The 20,328-nt window shown below is 43.4% G+C and overlaps 2 protein-coding genes across 13 annotated transcripts in view; one reads left to right on the forward strand and one right to left on the reverse strand.

Moving 5' to 3' along the window:
- The window catches only part of LOC139774970 (uncharacterized), a 168,506-nt gene extending 151,583 nt beyond the window's left edge, over nt 1-16,923 (forward strand). For both annotated transcript variants that reach the window (XM_071710571.1, XM_071710570.1), the window contains one exon: nt 15,020-16,923. In XM_071710571.1, the coding sequence (XP_071566672.1) occupies nt 15,020-15,088 (69 nt within the window). In that variant the 3' untranslated portion in view covers nt 15,089-16,923. The remainder of the gene's footprint in view (nt 1-15,019) is intronic.
- Glut1 (Glucose transporter 1) overlaps nt 1-20,328 on the reverse strand; it is a 37,155-nt gene that overhangs the window by 14,961 nt on the left and 1,866 nt on the right. For 6 of the 11 annotated variants that reach the window (XM_071710526.1, XM_071710522.1, XM_071710528.1 and 3 more), the window contains exons 1-11: nt 15,164-15,304; nt 12,357-12,714; nt 10,052-10,850; nt 5,054-5,246; nt 4,476-4,586; nt 3,976-4,071; nt 3,712-3,872; nt 2,918-3,277; nt 2,460-2,691; nt 2,137-2,349; nt 35-259 (exon numbers count right to left, since the gene is read on the reverse strand). In XM_071710526.1, the coding sequence (XP_071566627.1) occupies nt 35-259; nt 2,137-2,349; nt 2,460-2,691; nt 2,918-3,277; nt 3,712-3,872; nt 3,976-4,071; nt 4,476-4,586; nt 5,054-5,246; nt 10,052-10,842 (2,382 nt within the window). In that variant the 5' untranslated portion in view covers nt 10,843-10,850; nt 12,357-12,714; nt 15,164-15,304. Of the gene's footprint in view, nt 1-34; nt 260-2,136; nt 2,350-2,459; nt 2,692-2,917; nt 3,278-3,711; nt 3,873-3,975; nt 4,072-4,475; nt 4,587-5,053; nt 5,247-6,819; nt 10,025-10,051; nt 10,851-12,356; nt 12,715-15,163; nt 15,305-20,328 lie in introns of those variants that run through there. The other 5 variants (XM_071710524.1, XM_071710523.1, XM_071710535.1 and 2 more) reach the window with 5 other exon arrangements.

A 20,328-nucleotide genomic window follows, 5' to 3' on the forward strand; every position in this document is an offset into this window, starting at 1 on the left:
GGGAAATTTACTTAAAGGTAAATTGTCGTCTTACCTTCATGCTTGGAAAACCGATGCCAACCAAAAAATTAGCCATCCAATTGACGAGAACCGCGATGGACATGGCGGCGGGTCTAGGGCCTTGCGAGAACAGTTCCGCCGTGATCATCCAGGGTATAGATCCGGGCCCCACGGCGAAGAACACGACGAAACACAGGGTCGACACCACCGAGATGTAGGACATCCAGTCGATCATTTCCTGCACATAGCCGAAGAACTCCTATCAGGCAGTAGAAACGTGTTCTTCTTTCCTGAGCAGCTGGAGGAGCCCCAGGAAAAAATAAAAAAAAAAGTACGGCAAGCCAGGAACTCAATAACTGAAAAAACTCGGATAACACATGTCGAACGTATACGTAATAATTTGTAATGCCACATGCGGTGCGCAGCTCAATCCTGTGTAATGAAAGGCATTGGCATTGACAAAGTGATTGCGGCAAAGTATTTTGTATAATGACGGAGTGCCTTGTTATATACAGTACAATCTCTCGTTAAGCGGTGAAGCACGGTACGCTGCTTTTCATGATGAGTGCCAGGATTTGCTTTGACCTCAATTAGAGTATAGATAATGCGATTAGTCGTACGCACGGAACATCCATGTGTAGGTAGTCTCGAATCGAGATATATCTTAATATTCATTCGTTCGATAGTTCAATAATATATCTTTTCTTAAACAATTTTTCGTACGAGAAAACGACCGTCCTCGTAATTTCGATAGGAAGATGAGATGCAAATTTGTACGCGACGGCTCTTGTAATTAATGATAATTGACGGGAAAGCGAATTACTCTTTGTCGAATTCCGTGACGCATGAAAGTGTCGGTGCTAAACATTCAGCAGCTAAAGAACCGTTAAATTTTATCATAAAGGATATAATTGATGTGTGTGTGTGTGTGTGTGTGTTGTGTGTATAGATATTAGAGACTTTGCGTATAATATGTTAATTGTTGATGTAATGTGATAAAGAGTGACAGGTTTGAGCCAAGTAGAGAACATAGGCTGATTAATAAACGGGAAGTAAATATCTCCTCCAGACAGTCACGAAAGAGGTCGTTAGTGGTGAAGGGGAGGAGGGATGCGGATTATTAAAAAGCAGAACTACTAGTAAGCCAGAGTAACAAAACGGCGTGCGATATACGATACATGCGACACTTGACGTCTGCATTGCTCTCAAATTTTTTTTCCGCGCTTCTATTATCGGTCGCTTAATCACGCGTTTAGATAGGAGAATCATTTATTAATGATAAAAACAATTGCTAAAAATATTCTTGTATCTTGAAAAATTGTTACGAAAGAAAAACTTACACACGTAAGGCACGTACACACGTGTCCATGTATCGAGATATAAAATCTCTACGACGCAAGTGAAAGAAACGGCATGCGGGCAAAGGACGTGACTTATTAGCTACATGAATGGCGGGGAGAAATTAAAATGAGTCGATTCTGTGATGCAGATTCGTATAGATATTAATGGTGATTCTCACTGTCGGTGCAGTGCCGCACTCCAGCTGTGAACAAAGTGTTAAAATACACCTTTTTCGCCAAGGTGCATAAAGTGTCAAAGCACAGAGACGTAGCTACAATTCACGTTCTTTGTGATGCAATTTTCCTGAGTAAAGCACAGTTCTTAACAGTACGGAGAAGTATGAACAAATAAGTTCGTCATTGTCAATGAGATCTCCATCCCTCGTCAAATATTTTTCCAAATAAGTAGAACGTACGATAAACTATTCTATTATACAAAAGCATCAAAATTTAAGTTAAAAGAAATCTTGTTTCTTCGGTTTTTTAAAGCTCTTCGAAGAGTCAACTTGAAGAATTCAATGCAAAAATAAAATATACGTCCACTATTTTAAGATCTTCCAGATTCCTACGAATTCTGCACTTATAATTAATATATACAAGTCGTACTTTATTAATGAAAGATCCGTATCCATAATATTTAATTATCGTTCTTAAGATAACGCTGTGAATTGCTGTGTAGCAAGAAAATTCCAAAGTTAAATTGCCTGCTGCAGTTTAGCATTAAAATAATAAGTACGATAAACATAACGATAAATAATAATGAAGCTGATAAGAACGCGCTAAAATTTCAACTCACCTTTATGAGAAACGAAATTGTGATGAATATTGAAAAGATAAACATGCCACCGAGACCGTACAAGTGCAACGTACGCCTTCCTGTCCTATCCATGAGTGGGATAGACACTAGCGTCATACAAACCATGATGGCACCTATGCCAATGGTTGCAAACTTGGCACTCTCGTCCGTTAAACCAGAACTAGTGAACAGATTCGTGGAATAATAAAATACCTGGAACGCACAATTAATTTTCACAATCAGATCGCTCTTTAAATAAAATTGTGATTAATGAAAACGAGAGGGAATACGCTCGCGAGTAATTGAACGAAATAGTTACTTACGGCGTTGATACCCGAAAGCTGCTGCGAAAGTTGCATAACCACACCAATAACGAGAGGTGCTCTTAAAGTTGGACTGCATATAAGCTCTGTCATCGATATCGTGGACTCAGCTTGTTGAGCTCGTTCCTCCGCTCTCATCTCCTCAATGTCTTCTTCTACTTGGTTACTGGCTCTCAACCTTCTCAAAGCTTTTCGAGCCTCTTCCTCCCACTGTTTAGTAATGAGCAAATATCTGAAATAATTTTTCTTCCATTAATAGGCTGTGGTAACGCTTGTGTATGTGAATTATGAGAGAAGAACCGTAGATGCGTAGATACGTAGAAAATTATGGATGCGTATTTTATTATCGTTAAATCCTTCGATCAGGCTCTTCTTAAGAGGAACCTACTTAAAAAAAAACCGGGGAAACCAGATTTTTCTTAATTATAATTCTGATGTATATTATTTTCGACACACACCTTGGAGATTCCGGGCAAACTGGAAGCAGCAGTAGCTGTAGAATGGCAGGACAGATAGCTAGTCCTAAGAGAACGGGCCAACCCTCGTTTGTTCCAAGGATTTGCTCGATGCCCAGCACCTGGGAGACCAGGAGGCCCACCGTAACAGCGAGCTGGTTCACCGTGCCTAGGCCGCCTCTCAGGTTCAATGGCGCTATTTCCGATATGTACATGGGAACCAACGAGGTGTTCAAGCCACAATTGACACCGATGATGAACCGTCCAAAAAACAACATCTCGTACGACTCAGCGAGCTTCGTGAAACCCATCAGGCACGCCCCCACGATGCCCAGCACGTTGTTTAGCAGTAAGCCTCCCTTTCTACGATTCAGGGCAGAAGATCAATATTAATTTCTGTCTCTTTTCATTTTACGATTATGCAACAATTATATCATTCTCTCAGAGATTTCCAAATTACGGAACGCGGCGTTACGAAATATCGAGATCTCAAAATCTCGGGTACTCGCAAGTCGTCGCGTCGCGTAAAAGATCCACGGTGCGATCTCGCTTCGCATTTACTTGGCGCGAGACACTACCGTGTCTCTTGATTATTAAGAAGATTCTGCGTAATATCGAAACAAGTATATTTATTTATCAAAAATTGCGGTTTAAAAGATGGATTATGAATCAAGAAAAAACGCTAGTATTATAATTTTTTTAATGAAAATAACGATAGTATTATATAATTTGGAAAGCACTGGTCTCTCGTTAAAATCATGTGAAGCTAATGTGGTATTGCTGAACCAGGCACCGACCTGCCAAATCTGTTGGCAATTGTCCCTCCGCTGAAACCACCCACCATACCACCAATCGCGAATATGCTCACGGCCACGGAGTACAACGTCTTAACAGAATCATCCGAAATGTCCTCCCCATACCTATCCTTGTACACATCTTTCATAAAATTCTCTATATTCTGCAAACAGTTTGAACAAAATATATTATAAAAGTGTCCGTTTATCAAAATTATTTTAGGCGCGTATACATAGAGCCGTGACTTTACGTTAGACTTTACGTACCACTTCAGGCGCGTTAATCACTCCAGTGTTGTATCCAAACTGCAACATCCCCAATACGGCTGCCAGTATCGCGTACGACAGGAAAAGCGTCAGTCCCTGGAAATACCCGGACTTATCGTTTACCTTGCGTATGAGATATAATTACCCCCCCCCCCCCATGTACATATATATTACATACACAACATTTAGTACAGCCACATATGTGATATAAATAATAAGAGGAAAAGAAGTGCTGCTAATGGGATGCATCGTAAATGCAAGATAAAATAAAAATACAAGAACGTATAAAGTTATTCCACAATTTTTATTAATAATACCGTACACGCAGTGTCGATGAAAATCCACATACATCTTTAAAGAAATAAAAATTATAAATTACCTAAAAAAAATTATAACACGCACACATACACGATCATTCACGACATAGCAACTCAAGTTCTTAAAACATAATAAAAGTAAATAAAATTAAAAAAGCAACATTGTCTAACGCCAGAAGTCACCTGCTCCAAAAGCCTAAGTTTCCGCCGGTGGGAGTGTTCTTCCAGTCGATTCACGTACTCTCGTAATTCCTCTATCTCTTCCTTGACCTGCTGTACCGTATCTAGTTCTTGCTGCGAGTCAAGAAAAAGAACACCTCAAGCACTTCCGTACATACCAAATGCAATTTTTACATTATTGAACGAGTGGTAAAACACTCTTTCAATAACGCAAAGAATTTATATTCTTAGGCATTGAACTTTAATCTATGTAACTTTAATCTGGTCTCCTCTTGGTTACGCACACGCATTGATTTATCTACGGCGATTTATCTGCTCGCCTCTTACGCATTCCGAATTATCGCAATTTGATATATTAATATTGTAATCCTACAATCTCTACTTTCAGATAATCTAAGCAAACAGTCCCTTCGAATTTTTTTTCTGTCAAGAAAAATTATGAGATCGCCTCGTAGTAATTTCTTTATCGTATTTAAATCTGTTAACAAACATCACGTATTTTTTCATATTTAATATTAATATTAGTATAATTTTAGATCAGTATATATAAATAGCAAAAAATAGACGCAGGTCAAGAGTACCTTAATCGTGACCATGTCCCGTTTCACCTCGCTGACCTCGCTCTGACAAGACTCTACGCTCTTCGTGAGTTCCTGCAGCTGCGTGCGGATCTCGCAGAGAGCGACGGTGGTCTCCAGCTGGCGGTCACCCCGCTGCAGCTCGTCCAGCTTGGCACTCAGGTTCATACTCATAACGCTGACCTGTTTCTGCAGACTGTCCCCACACACATAATCCCCGCGTGAATCTCGCTGATTCGTACGGGAGAGCGGATCGACAATATTGTCGAGCACACTGACACTAGACGTTCAAGGCTAGAGCTATTGCCTAAATATCCCTAAGATAAGTCCAACTGCCGAGCCTCTCCGCCTGCGAGACCGTTTAGCGCGCGGCGCGTTTCATGTGCATATGGTATCTATACCGCGTATACTTGAAATATGAGGATGCGGAGTTATGCGACGTTGTGTAGAATGAAAAGAGAAACGACTCGACAGGTGCAAAAGTGCGGAACACCTTCACCCCCGAGAGCTCGAAAGCGCGGCGAGCCGGCGTTAGCTCGGCAGCCATGGGGAATGTTGGGTAAATGTTGTAATATAATAATATACGTGAACAGATAGCTGTATATATATACATATATATAAATATAAAATATATGTATATATACATGTACAATCGGCTCTCTCTCTATACAGTATATATTTATATGTAATAAATATGTCAAATTGCAGGAAACGATAGCAGACAAAACACAAACGCCACTAAAAGCACGTCTAGGGTGTGTGTGGTGAGTGTGAAGGGTGATAGACACTACAGTGGTAATATAGTACATAGTATATATATATATGAATATAAATATATTCTTCGCAGCTGTGCACATATTAGATGGAAGTTTGTGAATTCGCGTGTGTGTAGATATAAGTGCCTCAGTATTTGTTGAAAACGTCGGCGTGATACTCTCCGTCCGTGAGAAGTCTAGGATCTCGCGAACCTAACCGTATCGCCTTTGTGTATCACTTCTCTCACGTATGTAATTATTTTTTTATGACCACGATGCATGAATGTGCAAGTGAGTGAAAAATGGCTGATATCTCGCACTCTACGTGTATAAAACGTATCGTGAAGGATCATGAGACTTTCGAACGATTCGGTAAATTGGCAAACTCATCGATCGATGTGCACAGCCAAGCAGAAAGGGTGACTTAAGATGATAATGTAATGGAATAGAGCGAGAGAAAGAGAGACCGAAAGTTTTTTTTTTTTCTAAGATATATGATGAATGATAGGTGACAGCAGAAATGAATGAGCACATGATTCGAAGGCGCGGGTAGATGAGACGGAAGGTAAATGACGTGGGAAGAAGATAGAGGGGTAACGGGCAGATATAGACAGACGGAAATATGTACACTTATCAAGCAAAGGATTGCACCACCTCTCTAGTCGAATAAATGGGAAACGAAAAACAGATTTAAGAAAGGCGGGAGGAATCGAGGTACCGAAGATAAGCATCCAAGAATCGAGAACCATTCGAGAAACGCATTCAGGAATGAGTGCAGCTAGTAATCTATGCATCCAAAGATCGAGAGATTGAGTATAATAATATCGATGCTTGATTGTACATACTTTATTGCTTGAGAAGAAGCATAACCAAAAGTGGTACAATTCTATTTTTTGATATGTGTACATAAATACAGAGACAAGGGAGAGAAAGAGCAGGGTAGAGAAAAAAGAGAGATAGAGAGAAAGAGAAAGAGAGAGAGAGAGAGAGAGCAGTGATGATGTTGTCATGTACCTGGGAGGTAGGGAGACCATGGCTGTGTTCCGAAACTACAGTAGCCTCTATGCCTCCCCACTCACTCCTCTTGATTCAGTTTTTCGTCTTATTCTCACAGAGATCTATTTGTTCTTTGCTTTGTTCACACGACATATGTACGTACGTTGGATTATCCACCAAATCCAATCAATTGACTCTGAACTGCTTGTTGTCAAATGGTTGTCCACAACGGTAACGTATACGGCGGGAGGGGGTATAAGGCCCGACGACGCCCGCCCCTGCCTCCTCTCTTATCTCACTCTGTAAAACTTTACCTAGTTTGGAAACACAGTCGTGGTTCAGTCATAAAAATCATGTCATAATGATATATTCGCTCGCATTTAGTAACCGTGACGTCCAATTCGCTTCTATATTATATATTATATTTAAAAAAAAAAAGAAAAAAAGGAGACGGAGCCGTCACGTGTGAAAGAGAGACTTTTCACACATCACCATGCGACGCACCGCCAGCTTACTCACCCCTGCCTAGCTGCCCGCGTCCACAAGCGAGCTTGCACAATTCGAATGGCCCATCACTTTATGCGGAACGAACAGTCGGCAAAATAATTTACAAAAAATCAGCATGACCTCATGAGTGTGATAAAGAAAACGAGACACGCACACAAATAAGTCACAGCGACGGCACATTGAGCGACAGAGTAGTAGTGCGTCGTCTTGCGAGGATCTACGACACGCGGCAGCCCCTCGGGGGGCTGAGGAGGATCGTGCTCGTGATTAACTAAATTTGCGTTAACACAAAAGTGAGTGACTTGATTTGAGATACTTGGAACGCACACAGATTGTTCCAGTGCAAATCGCAATCCATCTGTTGTGTCAACGGATAGGATATTTTTTTCTCTGTCATTTAGAACATTTTTTTTTACAATTACGCGGGTAATTTCGTTGCAATCGCGATTCTTTTACCAATGGCACAACGGAATTTCATCGCGAGTCGCTTCGTTGAAAACTAATTGCCTGTGTCCCGGTACATGTATGCCGTATATATATATATATATATGTATAAACCGGATGCCATTACCGGTTCCCCGGACTTTACTCCTCGTTTCGAGCTCTAGCTATTGCGGGCTTATTTGTGCACCTGACTTCGAGAGGGAGACATGATTTTCGAATGGAATGAGCAATCAGTGGTAAGCCTGCGAGCGCCGCAGCCAAAAAATTCAAGTAACAACGGTATATATCGGTAGTGTCTGATCATCGACTTGTTATGAGACCGAGAGTGTGTAGTATGTACAAGAATAAGTTTAAGAACGAGTGTGATTTATGTATAAATGATGAAATGGCATGGCACAAAGCCTTGCATTTGCATTCTCGGATACATAGAGAGTCTATATAAAAATAATAAGCGGGGAAGACGTCCGTTTCTTTCTTCTTTTTCCTTTTTTTTTCCTCCTCCTCTTTTCTTTCTTTCTTTTTTTCGCCGGCGCGTGTTTGTCGTAAGGTAAAGGCACCGCCACTTAGGCCGGAATTACCTGGATGCATTTGCAACACAGTTAGGTTCTCGAGAGAACGATGTTTATGGAATGGTACGGTCGTAAAAGTCGTTTTCGTCAGCAGCAAAAGCTTATATGATCGATAAAATAAGTGTTATCGATTCGGGGGCGGCGGGGGGCGCACTTTAACACAGCGGACAAAAGAGAGCGAGGAGTGTCCCCTTGATTGGTATGCGAGTCTCGAGAGCTCATACACGCCGCTCTACCGGAGGTACTAAGCTAAGTTACTCGTGAGAGATTCAAAGGGCCAAGTCTCTCGTGACTGTTAACATTAGCACGATGGAGCCCCCATTATGCGAACCAGCGGACGAGCGTGTTGGAATAACCGAATTCAGCGATAACAAGAAAGTACATTTGATATCGGGTGAACGAAATAATTATTCATATACGACTAATTTGCTTTCTTCCCCTGAATTGTATTCGCCAGAATCGCTCGTTTTCCTCGTTTATTATAACGCACGTACAGTTCTTCATAATTTTATTAGACGAGAAACGCCCGATTGTGTGTCGATCGAGGTTTAAAAATATGCGACTGTATAAACTTCGGTCAAAAGAACAATATTAGAAATAGAGCAGATCGAAAATAAATCACTCGGGAGCTGAACGTTCGAATAATGGCGATACTCTATCATGCCAGGTGAGATTTAGGCGATAGGTATAGAGACTAAAAAAGAAAAACTTTCTACGCTTCACTCGTCATGGAAAGAGTAAAGTATTTCTATACAAGACCCTAAAAAGAGGTCACTACTAATGTGAAAGTCAATACAGAATTCTAAAGGCTAGACTATGTTAGAATAATATTTTAAATAGAAATTCTTGAACATTCGCTCGCAACATTCGCGGCGTTAATCCTCCACGACCGCCGTTGTAGAAGAAAAGAGATTATGTGCAACACCGAAAATTCAATTACCTTACTACATGTTATTTTTGGGCCGTAGAAACCCGTGTCCGGTCGTAGAAGCTTAACGTTTCAACTGGCACGAACAATGCGGAATACTGGTAAGCTTTTAACCATTTGAATCTGATTTTAATAGTCGTAAGTGGGATATTTTTGCAAGAATCGCGAATAGCTTGCAACGTTATGGTCGCTGACAGGAGTTGGCGAAGTGCGCGATGGCACAGGTCCTTCGCAAACTTCTATCGGTGCTGCCCAACGTCCGACAATCCAGATAATTCTTAGAGACATCGGTGGCGACGCCAATTGTCCTTGGATAACGTAATTCGTGTTTTGACATCGGGTTGTTATAAAAGCCTTGTTGGTTTTTCGATGATTACATGAGCCCGGAATAAATCAGCAATAATAAGTCATTTCATGGATAACTATCCTTTAGGATAACATAAAACCTTGAATTTTTCTTTTTATAATCGTGAGAAAGCAGGGCGATAACATAACTGGATTGTGCATTACAGATTTATAGATTCTCTCGTTTCTCATAAAACGAGAGAAGAAAATGCAATAGTAATTATCGTTTCGTTCAACGGGTTCGTATCTTATCGAGAGAGATCAACAAAACTTCGAACAACGATTCTTCTTCCTCCTGGCGTAGTGTGGTGCGAAAGTTGTTTCGATAACGCGATAACCGATGATTCAGAGTGGTGTACACCGACAACTGAGGGATTGAGGACCGAGAGAGGGTGAGAGGAGACTCGTCGTCTACCGTCTACTCCGCGGGAGGGGTGCGCGCGTACGTAGAACGTACCTTACGAGCAACTCCCGTAGAGTGGCTTCATCGTCCTCCTGTACCTCTTCCTGCGTCTCATTACTGTACGAGCCGCGGCTAGGGTGATGAGGGCGGTGCTGCCTGCCGGTCGTCCTGCCGGTCGTCCTGCCGGTCGTCCTGCCGGTCGTCCTGTGGGTCGTCCTGCCGGTCGTCCTGTCGCCGGGGGGATATTGGCCGTGTGGCCCGTGTTGGCCGTGATGATGGTGATGGTAGTGCGCCGCCGAGGCGTTGGTGCTGCCCGAATGGAAGTACCGGGCGACGGTGTTGGTATCGCTCGCTCGCCCCCTGGTCAGCTCGTGGCCAGTAGCCGCAGGAGGCGGCAGTACGGCGCCTGTACCGGGCTCCACGTGACTCCTGTGCGCGGCATAGCGCTCCTCCTCCACCCTGACGACGATGTCCCGCTGGCGCGCCCGATCCGACGGCCGCGGATCGACCGAACCGCTGCGCGATCTCGCGCCGCCGTCAGTCCTGCTACGGGGGATGGTACCACCCCTGGCGACGACGACGACCTCCTCCCGGACCGATTCACCCCAGAAGTCGCTGCTATCTCCAACCTGTACCCCGAAGTCGAGGCTTCTCCTGCTGCCGCCGACGTTCTCCTCCTGCTGCTCTTCCTCCTCCCCCTGCTGCCCACGGGCGGCACCAGCCGGCCGGTCCGTATCCTGGGACCGGCCCGGGATCTCCTCGTAGAGACACTCCGAATCCTGATCCGTCGCAGTCGCGCTCTGCCACAACTGGTTTATTGGCTTGAAGCCGCGTGAATCGGCCATCGTTCAAGCTGCGCCCAAAGACAGAGACGGAAGCCGTGAGACCGGAACCACAGACTGGCTCTCGATCTCGCTCTCCTCTTTTTCTTTTTTTTTTATCGTTTTTATCGTTTCGCTACTTTCGCTTGTGCGCCCGTGCGGTACAATTAACGATTCTATACGGTGCCGGTGGCGACTCTTTTGTGACTCGCAGCGGTCGCTTGTCTGCGAGTATTCAAAAATTGTAATACAGACTTTTGCGAGACGGAGCCAGCAAAATGCGCGATACAGCGAAAAAACAATATCGCGTATCGCGGCGGCATTGATCTGCGTATTCGTAGCGCGCTGCAAAAGCAATGTGATACAGAATATTTCGATGATAGCGATACTTGGCTTAATTGGCAAACTGTCGGCTTCAGCTCGGCGTTGCCGCTCTCGTGAAAATTAAATCTCGCAGAGCATCTGTAACGCATCCGATGGGCACGCGCGTATTAATTAATAAAAGGAGATATGTGCGCCCGGCAACGGTCGTCTGCGACAGCAGACGACACGAAGGAATAATTCAACGGGGAGTTTACGCGTGGCAATGCGCATACAAAATATGCAACAGCACGTGCTGCTGCTACCGCCGCTGTTGCTGTTGCCGTTGCCTGCAACGGCAACTTTCGCTCGCGTTACTAATACGAGACGTCGAGCGAAGTAAAGGATAACGGAAATAATAGCGTTTGCCTTCCAAAGTACGATCCCGGCGGAGCGGAAGTTGTCCCCCGCCCGTAGGGATGTAGACGGAAACAAACTAAACTCATCACATTCGGACGGCCGCTAAGTGATTTGCAGCGACGAGGACGGGAGATGGGAGCCGCGAACGGTGTCGCCTGCAGGCGAATTACGAGGGGGGCGTATCGCCGTCCTAAGGATGCACCGCGGCAATTAACTCCAATGTAAACGCCCCTATTTTCTAGACGCATTCGATTGCACGCCGCGCAATATCGAATGGCACCCTCGAGTGTTTCGAGAGAAAAAGGGCGATATCATACGAATAACAATATAAGCGGTCATTACGAGTAAAAACATTCTCGACGCCGAGATATTCTTCGGTAGCCACGGCGGAGGATTTTGGATTCGGAGATGTACGAGCTTTGCGAACGGTGATAAGGAAACGGGGGTGAATTATCGTATAGCAAGGATTGCCGTGGTGATGGAAGTCCATAATTTGTAAGGTCCACTTTACAGGGGCGAGCAGGGCTTCATATTTAAAGAGGACAAATTACCGGACTTGGTGACTCCACTCGCGCTCTAAAACTTTCGCGTAATGATTCAACGTCAGCCTTTTTATTTTTTAATGACTATACGAAAAATAGCCCTGTTACGAACAGATATAGTACATTACGAAATAAACGTAAGGTTTCGGAGAGATTTCCGTGCGGAACCGTACCGCGTTTTACTCGTAATGACCGATGTATTGTATATTCGCGGTACGCGGAACTTTCCCTCTCCGAAACAGGCCATCTATCATAGATGAAGAAATACAGACTCACCTTAAAGAATTCGCAAGCCATTGTGCCCGGCGATGATATATCACGACACGACTCGTTTCGTCTCGCACCTGCTCCTTGCCTCGCTCACGACGAAGAAAGAACTCCGTGGATCCGATCTATCAGCTATCGAGAGATCGCTTCGCGACGTAACGGCGGGAGGGGACGGCGAAACAACACGGGGAGAGGATAAAGGGGGTGTAGATCCAAGAACGCGGATGTGAAACGGCGGCTACGGTGGAAATCCCAATTTCTACCGCGGGTACGGAACACCAACGTATCACGTCTTCAGAGGGGCCCCCCTTCCTCCGATCGATTGGATTTGTATCGGGCTCAGTACAAGGCGGCGAGTACTAGGAACCTGTAACAAACGAGCAAACCATTAGCTTCGCCAGGCCAAGACTGTCCCCTCGAGTGTCTCGTCGATTATTATCTATCGTCGATTAGGACGCGATAACGAAATCTGATATACGATTATTAGCTCGGACTCTAACACCAACACTATTATCAATATCTTTTAACGTCTCAATTTCTTTGACGCGACGATTATCTATACGCGAGAAGAGAGTGACATTGAGATAGCAGTAGAGTATAATTTGATTAAACCAAATTGTAAAACTGAAAAAGAAAAAACCGTTGCGACTTGTCGAGGTATTCTTGATAACGCGCTAGTTGGAAAGGATAGCGCCGCTTCTAGGGTACATCAGAATGAGATAAAAATCGTTATCTAAAGTTGAGCTATAGACAATTTCCAGCTGAAACGTCAGCTGGAGTTTTACCGCGGCTTAACGCATCCTATAGCTCATTCTAAAGACAGTCTTTAGAAATGACATAAAATCAATTAATCGGTTAAATTCAAGTAACGTTTATGGAAACATCAGCTTCTCTTCAGGCTCGCAACTTCGTCTTCGTATAATAATTTTATTCAGAAATATTTCTGTGAGTTTTGTGAAAAATTACACATAGAGCAAAGAAGAAAGAACACTTCTTTGCTCTTCGATTGGAAGCTGCACAATTCCAGGTCTTAGAAAGTCACTATTCGTTCTTGACGATGCACGAACTTGTGATCTGGAAAGTAAACTGGAGAGAGAAAAATACGGACAGAGGAATTTTTTATAAATCCATGAACAAGTAAAGAAATCATTGGGGCGGGAAGATCGCATCTGCAACACGTTCCTGACCGTTGTGAAATTTTCCACCGTTTTCCGTGAAACGTGACTAAGACTACAATCTTTTAACTGCGTGCAGACGCGATTGCATTTAAAATTACATATTCCATTGATCGGGTAATTATTCCGTGTATTTCCTCGTGCCTCTACTTCGATTTCTACGACGGTATATAGTCAGCTGCGATATCTCTAACTCTGACAATGTAGTTAATCTCCAGACTCTTCCTTCGTCAGATCTTACCGAATTATTTATGCCACTATATACCTGCGTATCGCAAATTTCAAGTCCCAAAAAGATTGATTTGAATTAGAGATCATCGTCACTACATGAATTCTGCCGCGATAAAATTGTTGGGCTAGAGATTAGACAATTAATGATGTAGACCAGACGAATTTCGATATGACCTTATCGCCGCGGTGTCAAGTCGAGGCTTCGGAATGCGTCGGCGTTCGACTTGGTTGGAATGCATCTCTCTCGTCCTCGCCATGAATATTGTACCGAACCGTCGCTTTAAGCTTTAACACAACCATGAATAACCGAATCGGTCGAGCGGGACAACGAAATTTCTGAAGAATATAGAATTGGTGCACGGTAATATCCTCCTGTTAAAGTATTTTTCTTTTATTCCGTTTCTAGTAATGTCCAGTATGTAAATGAATAATGAACAATACGCATTGGTTGTTTAAAAAAGGCGCCCGTTGTGTGACAATTTTCCCACGATAGAAAATCGCATACGATTCACTCACTGATCAAAGTTTATTTAACCGTATAAAGCTTTCGGGCGTAATCAAGCGATTTCACGGAGAACAAGGGAAAACAATAAACACGATTTAATTAGTGGCATGGAATGATACAAATACTCTGGTGTGTTCTTTCTCTCTCTTTTATTGCTTATGTAATAAATTACTTATTTCCGGCGTTAAGACTCAATTAGCTGCGCGATATCAATCGTCCCGATAACAGAGCAAAATTGTAAAAATAGCCGGGATCATGAAAGATGATGTGAATACTTTATGACGATGTCTTTATCACGTCGCTACTTGAAGTACATGTCACCGCGTAACAGAATTTTACGATTAAGATAAAGAATCGATTCGAAATATTGATTTTTATCACTATTTATTAATACGTAAAAGTCGCGAAACAAATATATGCTACTCGTACATGTAAACGATGTAACGATATTTTTCAAACGTTGTGAAAACAACGTATTCTTTTTCTGATAAAGTATAATACATAGGACCTACACAACACACGTTCGTCTTATCAACACTGTTGCCTAATTCAAAGTAATGCAAGTAATCATATTGCATACGTAATATCAAACCATATTGTATTGAAATTTTAGGGCTGCGTTCGGAAACGTCACCCGAGTGCACACGAGTATACTCCCTTCTCTTTCTATCTCAGCGAGTTAGACGGAGAAGGGAGTATACCCGGGTGTACCCGGGTGACGTTTCCGAACGCAGCCCTACATGATAAAAATTCTGTTTCAGGAAAAATCTACGTGGGTCGCGAAAATTCCGACAGCATCCACCGGTCAGAAAACCTGTTTACGACACTGACACACGCACAGTCGCACAGGTCGCACAGGTCGCACAGGTTTCTATTATGATGACCCACAAACAAGACGCTCTCACCTGTCGTATCGGACTCGTCGTTTATTCGCATCCTGGCAAGAAAATAGAAAATGTCCGGCGGTACCGACGACGACGCGTGTTTACGAGATGGTAAGCTATACACTTTACGTCGCGCACGCGGGATCGAGCTGCAAGTGCATCGAGCGCGAGTTGCTGCGTGAAACTGAAAAGCTCGTTGTCGCTCGTTGACGCGACGCGACTCCGAACAGTCCGAACTGTACTGAACTGAAATTTATTCGAATTTCTCTCTTTGTCTCTCCCCCCGGTTCCCGTCTCGGTTTCTCCTACCATCGGGTCACGTGCAGTCACTTTGCTTTTATCTTCGTTCGACTAGTAGTCGCGCACAGCTTGTCCTCCTTTCATGCTCTCGTCTCCCACCGTCGCGTCGTTTTGCGTCAAGGTTTGCGCGCGCTAAACCTGACGGATCTCTCTCTTTCGCAGTTTCCGCGATATTTCGCAGTCGTGCTTGAAGATCAAACGCGTAGTATAGAAACGCGCGAATGAATCGCGCGAAAATACTGGGTGTTCGCAAAACAATCGTGCAGCCGATTTTCTACAATGTTTATTAATTCTTTATTATCCTAGGTCAATTCGGTACGATATGTTATAGTTTTTTAAGCAGTTAACGATTATACTAATTAAATATATATATTTTTAATATTTGACAGAAATTCTCCAAGCAAAGAAGTTAATTATTATGTCAGCTAATGATAACGTAAAAATAGAATACTTATGATACTGATTTTTTTTCGGACTGCAAAATGCACGTGAAGTAAATTCTTTGAAAGTTTTTTTTCTCCGTGAAAGCACAAGCTTCCGTTTGACGAATCAAATCGATTCCGTTTCAAAATATTTCTGACATGTTATAAATAATCATAAATTAGTTTTCAGTGTGATTGCTGAACTTATTTAATTAAATATTTTGAATCAAGCATTTTTCGCGAATTATTTTTCAATGTGATTCCTGAACTCCATTTAATTAAGCATTTTTCGACATATATGTTAACAAGAACTTCCATTCGTCTTCTCGAGTCTTGCTTGAATACACTGTGAGAATTTCGCTGCGCGCTTTATAAACGGCCTGTATAATGTGCATCATTATGTACGCGCCGTAATGTTGATTTTTCATGTGCCCTATCTCTAGTCATCAGTTCTATAGACGGTATTACTGCATAAATTAGCTTCGCTTCTACGGATTTCGTGTGGAAATCTAGATGTATTGGCGTAAGATTTATTATGCCATGTTAAAATTAAGAGAAGAATTTTTACTTTTTTTTTATTATATCAGAAAAGTAGATAAAAATTAGCGTTTAAAGTAAATTATTATAAAAGTAAGAATATTTCCTTATCCTGCTAAGAACAATGAATCACTGAAGCAATTTTTAAAACCAGTATCTTAGGAAAAAATACTTGGACAAATTAGGGATAAATATTTTTAGGAAGACCGTTATTAATCTCACAACTACTTAAACTTTAGCCTTAATTATTTTAGTGAATAAATCTGAAATTAAATTGCACTAAAGATTGTTTGAAATTAGATTACAAATAAGCTTTTACAGTTTATCTAAGCATCGTGAATTTAACTCGTGAAAAGTTCTTTACACCTTTAATTAGCTAGTTTTATCTATTAAGGAATAATCTACTTTAAACTGACCAAGATCTACGTCCTTTATTGGTTTTTGGACATTGTGTAGAAAAAAAGCTTTCCGACAACCGCGCGCGCGAACAGTTTAAAATAAAGTCTTTTGCTCACGCTCCGACTGACGGCTACAACCCAGATCGGCACTTATACTGTAATGACCTTAACAAACCTCATTCCGAGCGTGCCTCGTAAATGTCACGAGTGTTAATTCATCCGCATTGGATGCAGCGTGGCTTGTAAAAAAAAAGAGTGTCACGCCGTTCCCTCTCATAATCGCAAGCTTCGATGAAATTTAATAACCGCTCGTTATACCGCGAAGACGGCGAGAAATGTCTGTGATCACCTCGAGAAGAGACGCGATGTTACGAGGGAACAGAATTTATACTTAGATGCGAATGCAGCAGGGAAAGAAGAAAGAAGGCGCCCCGGAGTGAAACGCCGGCGTGTCGCTGCGGAGATTCTCGCGATGCATCTTCGGCCGCGACGCCGGCCGACAAGTTTTAGCCGCGGATTCGCAAAGTTCACGGCGCGAGACGCGACGGAGGTAGTCCTCCGCATTTGACGAACGCGTGCCCGCGACCTACTTGCCCCTCGGTTTATCCCCTCGATCATCCCCAAAGCCCGAACTTTTCATTCCCGCGACACTCCGCATGCACGACCAGCACGACCCGGTGCCAATTTCGTGTCTTCGTCCTATTCATGCGCTCTTTCCTTTACTGCTCCCAATACACATCTCGCCCGAGAAAAATGTCGACTGCACCGATTTATTATATACGTCGTACCTTACCGGTTGTAATAAGGACACGGCAACTGCTGTTCGCTCGTATGAAGTAAATATCGCGAACTTTAATTCATAAACACGCCCAGCTACAGATCAAGCAGAAGTATAACGCGATCCTATCTTTTTTAATTACAGTTTTAATAATAAAACGTTATCCCTCTCGCTCCCTCTCTTTCGTAACGTCCACACGAAATATTAACACTTAAAAAAGAATAGAATTTTGAAAGAGGGGTAGGAGACAGCCTATCTTTTGTTATAAATATATAATTTTTATTATGCACGTTATGTGAACAGAATGCAGGAAGTGGTTCTCGTTTGGACAAGAAAGTCGGGCGAAGGATCAATCTCCTTCTCGAGGCAATTCTTGCAGAATAGCTCTTTCGCTCCTGCCGTTTATGTCGCGGCTCCCTAATGCGCAAACCACACGCGACAAGTATTAATCAATCCCGCTGCAATAATTTTGTCCGAAAATATAACGAGTTGCATCGCGCATCTCAAAAGCGCATTTCCTCCCTCGAATCAGAAAGAGCAGTCTTCATTCGATATACTATCATCAAGATTTGTCCTACTCTGTTCGGTGCATTAGGGGCTACGCAGTAGAGACTACGTAACGTTAATGCATGCGTAATGCATTAATACGTTGGTGAAGATGCATGTGTGCATCTATAGACGCGCCGTGGTAATCTCGTATCGACGAACGAAAGCCCGGATTGTTACGGTATTCCAGTGACCCATCTCGAGCGCCGCGAAAGCCGGAGCTGCTGACATGACTAACGAGATTAACGTCTCGCGCGTCATTAGCTTATTCGGTATGCCCCTTAGATATTATCATTTTCGTTTCGCCCCATTATACGAGGATACGCCCGGGTAAGCGTGTCGCAGATGCGCGAGGAAGATTCTTCACGCTGACGTATCGGTCGGGAGGTTTTTCCGAAGCTGAAGTAACGGAACGATGGCACGTACCGCAAATAAAATAAAGAATGAGAACTCTTCGCGGGACCCTAAATTAATAATTTTCAGGAAACCCCCGGCGGAAGGATAACCGAGCAAGGAGTTGTTATACATTTTTTAAAGCGTATGAGCGGCCATATATCTTGGGAGATACTTGCGGAGTGAATACGCCCCTTTTCGAGCGGTCAAATACTTTCATGAGTGCCTTGAAAAATTGACAAGCGTTTCCGAGATGAATTATTCTATGAGGCTTTTCTTTAACGGATAATAGCTCGGAAACTGAAATATTAACGTTCGTGCGATAATGCTCCCAAAATCAGCGAAAAACGAATCCGTAGCATTATTCCTCGCGAAATTTATTCATTCGTCGTTCAAGCTAGGATGGATTTTTTTTATTTTAACAGAATCCTCTGATTTGCGATTACGTGATATCGAAATGTCGAAATTTAGAACGTTGAAAGCGATGACCTCTCTACAGTTTTGCTAAGGAAAAATTGGCTCTCCGACTAAAAGCAGCGAATGCGTAGCGTTATTTCTCGCGAAATTTATTCATTCGTCGTTCGAGTTAGGATGGATTCTTTTTTTTTATTTTGACAGAATTCTGATTTGTGCAACTACATGATATCGAAATGTCGATATCTAGAACGTTGAAAAGCGATGACCTTTTTCTCTCTCTCTCTCTCGACATTTTTTGCTAAGGAAAAATTAACTTCGACCAAGAGCCAGTGCTATATATCGATTGTCTGCCAATTCTAGGACGTTCTATAGATCCGCCCATGAAATAAGAACGCTCTCTGATACGATCATTAGCCGGGAACTGACGGGTTGCCGAGCCGCCGGGTTAAAAATGAATCCTCGCACCTGGGGCACCACGGCGAGCGCCGCGAAATTCCGAGATTTCTTCGTACATTCCCGAATCTCATTAAGCAACATCGGTGGGAGTCACGCGAGCGAGGAGAACGCGATTCGGGGCTTCGAGCGCGAATTCGAGCGCGGTGTAGAGCCAACCTCGGCGTCGCGGCGCGCCGCGCCGGGTGGAGTTCCTCGGCACTGCAACGTTGGCGGTAGAACGCATCGTGTCCGGACTCCGGGTAACGCGATCGTCGACGTTTATTCCACAGGACGTGCTCCCCGCGAAGGAACCTTCAGTCATTTTGCGGTGCGTGTGCATCGAATAATAGGTATAGATCCTTCGACAAAAGAATCGAATTTTCCTTGGCAATTGTCTTCGCAGCCGAGTCCTAATTCTGTTAGAATAAAATTCAAATTGATCGATGGACACACAGTCATTTATTTGTGCACATTTTGAAACGGTTTATAAATTATGTTTACGGGACTTTGTGCAAGCAAGTAACAAGTTTTACATAACAAACGTGATTTTCACTCTCGCGGAAGCCTCTAATTGCGCGGAGAGAACGTTAAAATCTGGATTGTACGAAAGATCGCCGCTACGAATTCGTATTGCGGGATCGAAATCGGAGGATACTTTCGACAAATTTCAGGGGGGGAAAAAAGCGGAAAAGGGAAGGAAAGTGCAAGACGTGTGCCGTCGTGTACGGGAGGGGTAGCGAGGGTGCGTTCGTGCTCGTCGTTCGTTCGTTCGTTCGTTCGTCCGTCCGCCCGTCCGCGAGTCGAACGCAACCCTCGATGGCTCGCTCGCTCGAGTCGACTCGAACGCGCTCGAACGAGGGTAGGGTCGCGGCAGCAACCCCTCGCGCATTTCCCTTCGACGACTGGCAAACTCGTCGCTCACGTTACTCGCACGGGAGCACGAAGGCACAAATCTCCGTC

The sequence above is a fragment of the Temnothorax nylanderi genome, unplaced genomic scaffold (genome assembly GCF_030848795.1).
Source record: "Temnothorax nylanderi isolate EJ_2023f unplaced genomic scaffold, tnyl_v1.0 TNYL_tig0090_pilon, whole genome shotgun sequence".
NCBI lineage: Eukaryota > Metazoa > Arthropoda > Insecta > Hymenoptera > Formicidae > Temnothorax > Temnothorax nylanderi.